Source organism: Cololabis saira, chromosome 3, assembly GCF_033807715.1.
Source record: "Cololabis saira isolate AMF1-May2022 chromosome 3, fColSai1.1, whole genome shotgun sequence".
NCBI lineage: Eukaryota > Metazoa > Chordata > Actinopteri > Beloniformes > Belonidae > Cololabis > Cololabis saira.
Genome location: NC_084589.1, coordinates 47,216,307 through 47,218,181, shown reverse-complemented (window position 1 = coordinate 47,218,181; position 1,875 = coordinate 47,216,307). Strand labels below are relative to the sequence as shown.

Genomic DNA, 1,875 nt, shown 5'->3' with positions numbered 1-1,875 from the left:
CGCTAGCACACCCATTCTCCAACGCGGGAGTTACAGAAACCCCGACAGAGGATCTAAGTCACGGGTACAGAAGAGCCAAAACCTCTCCCTCCACTAGGCAAAAGGGGAGAGTCAAAAGACTCAATCTGTCTAGCTACCCTATCATAGATAAGGAAGGAAAAAACCCCCGTAGGGGAAAAGCCCATCATGGAATATAAACTAATCTACTTCAAACAATACCAAAACAAATCACATTCAGCACAATAGTCCATGAAGGGAAAAGGAGAAGAGAAAAAATCAAAGGCACTGTGTGACTATGCAGTTCAAGGATAAAATGAGATAACATGTAAAATAATAATAATAATAATAATAATTAAAAAAAATGACAAAATTCTCCACATGTCCTGGCAAAACCCTCCATGTTTTAACCCACCGTACCACGGGGCTAATGCTTGATTCCCTCACAACCTGTCAACAGGACATAACAGCTCATAATCAGTTCAAAACAGCATAAATGAAAAAAAACATCATCAACCTGAGGAAGGATTAATGCAGAATATAAATTAAAGTAGCTCTGGATCCTCCATGGAAGGAGGAACCCACTCATCATTGTGGTCCATCTCCTGGGCAAACCGTCCAGGTGCGGTGGGAATGGCAGAAGCTACTAGTTTCTTCACCCATGGCACAATAAAACACAGAAAAACACACAAACCCAAAAGAATAGTCAGTTCAGGGGCAGAGAGGTTGAACAGTCCAGTTTCCCACCCTGAAATGGAAAACAAGGACCTCCTCTGCAAATGCAACAATTCATTCAGGTGTCCGACAACATGTGTCACATCGATCTCGTTGGTCAGCTGCCTCGTCACAGTGGTCATGGTACGGAACCATATGTTGTCCTGTAGCTGCAACGCCGTGTTGGTCATGTTGGTCGTGTTAACAGCAGCCCTTTTCACCAGCCAATGAGGGGCAAGTGCCGCCTCAGAATCGTGGTCTGGGGGAGGTGAGATTGTCGTGCAGTTGGTCTGTGACGTGTGATCGTGCAGGCTCTCCAACAGCAGCAGAAGCAACCTCACCCCTATGGAGACGACCAGCAGGACGCTGGTCGCCACCCTTAGGCCGCATCCGAGCCGCCTAAGGGGATGGTACGGCCGTGGCCTCTCGATCAGGTGCATGGCGTGCGCGTGGATCAGGAACCCGTCGGCAGTGGCTGGCGTGGATCCACGTGGTACGTCTCTCTGCAACCTCGACTGCTGTCTCCGTCACCAGAAGCACCTGGAACGGTCTGTTCCACCTCCGAGCTTTCCAGTGTTTACGTCTGAAGTCTTTGACCACGATGTAGTCTCCACTCCGAGGTCATGGAGTTTCGTCTCTGCCGGTTTGGGGAGGGCCGCCTTAACCTGCTTGTTGATATCAGACAAAACAGACGACAAGGTTGCACAATATCGTAACATTTCGTCTTCACAAAGGCCAGTTTCTTGCTGCTGCCTCTTAAACGGGCCCAATCCCTGTTTAAAGGTCTCTTGAAACAGGATTTCAAAGGGGCTCAGGCCATTTTTTGCTTCTCTGGCGCGCCACATTAGCACCACATTAAGCTGGGTGGTAGGAGCAATGTTGTCTTATATCTATGCCCATGTACTCACCGACCTGTTTCAGTGCCGCGCTCACAAACGGAGCGCCATTGTCTGAACTGATTTTTCGCCAGAATCCCCCGGGAATCCCTGGGAATTATCAGGTTCATCAAAGCCTTGGCCACTGCGGCGGAGTCCTGTCTTGTTGTGGGAAAAGCTTCAATCCATTTAGAAAACATTCAAATGATAACCAAAACAAACTTTTTGCCTTCACTGGGTGTAAGTTCAATGAAATCCATCTGCAAATGTTGAAACGTCTGTCTGGTGG

At 48.1% G+C, this 1,875-nt stretch overlaps 1 protein-coding gene across 1 annotated transcript in view; it reads right to left on the bottom strand.

The window, feature by feature from the left end:
• LOC133440708 (zinc finger protein 436-like) overlaps positions 1–1,151 on the bottom strand; it is a 29,752-nt gene extending 28,601 nt beyond the window's left edge. The window contains exon 1 of the mRNA XM_061718027.1: positions 816–1,151. Within this exon, the coding sequence (XP_061574011.1) occupies positions 816–1,151 (336 nt within the window). The remainder of the gene's footprint in view (positions 1–815) is intronic.
• Between the last annotated feature and the right edge of the window lie 724 nt (positions 1,152–1,875).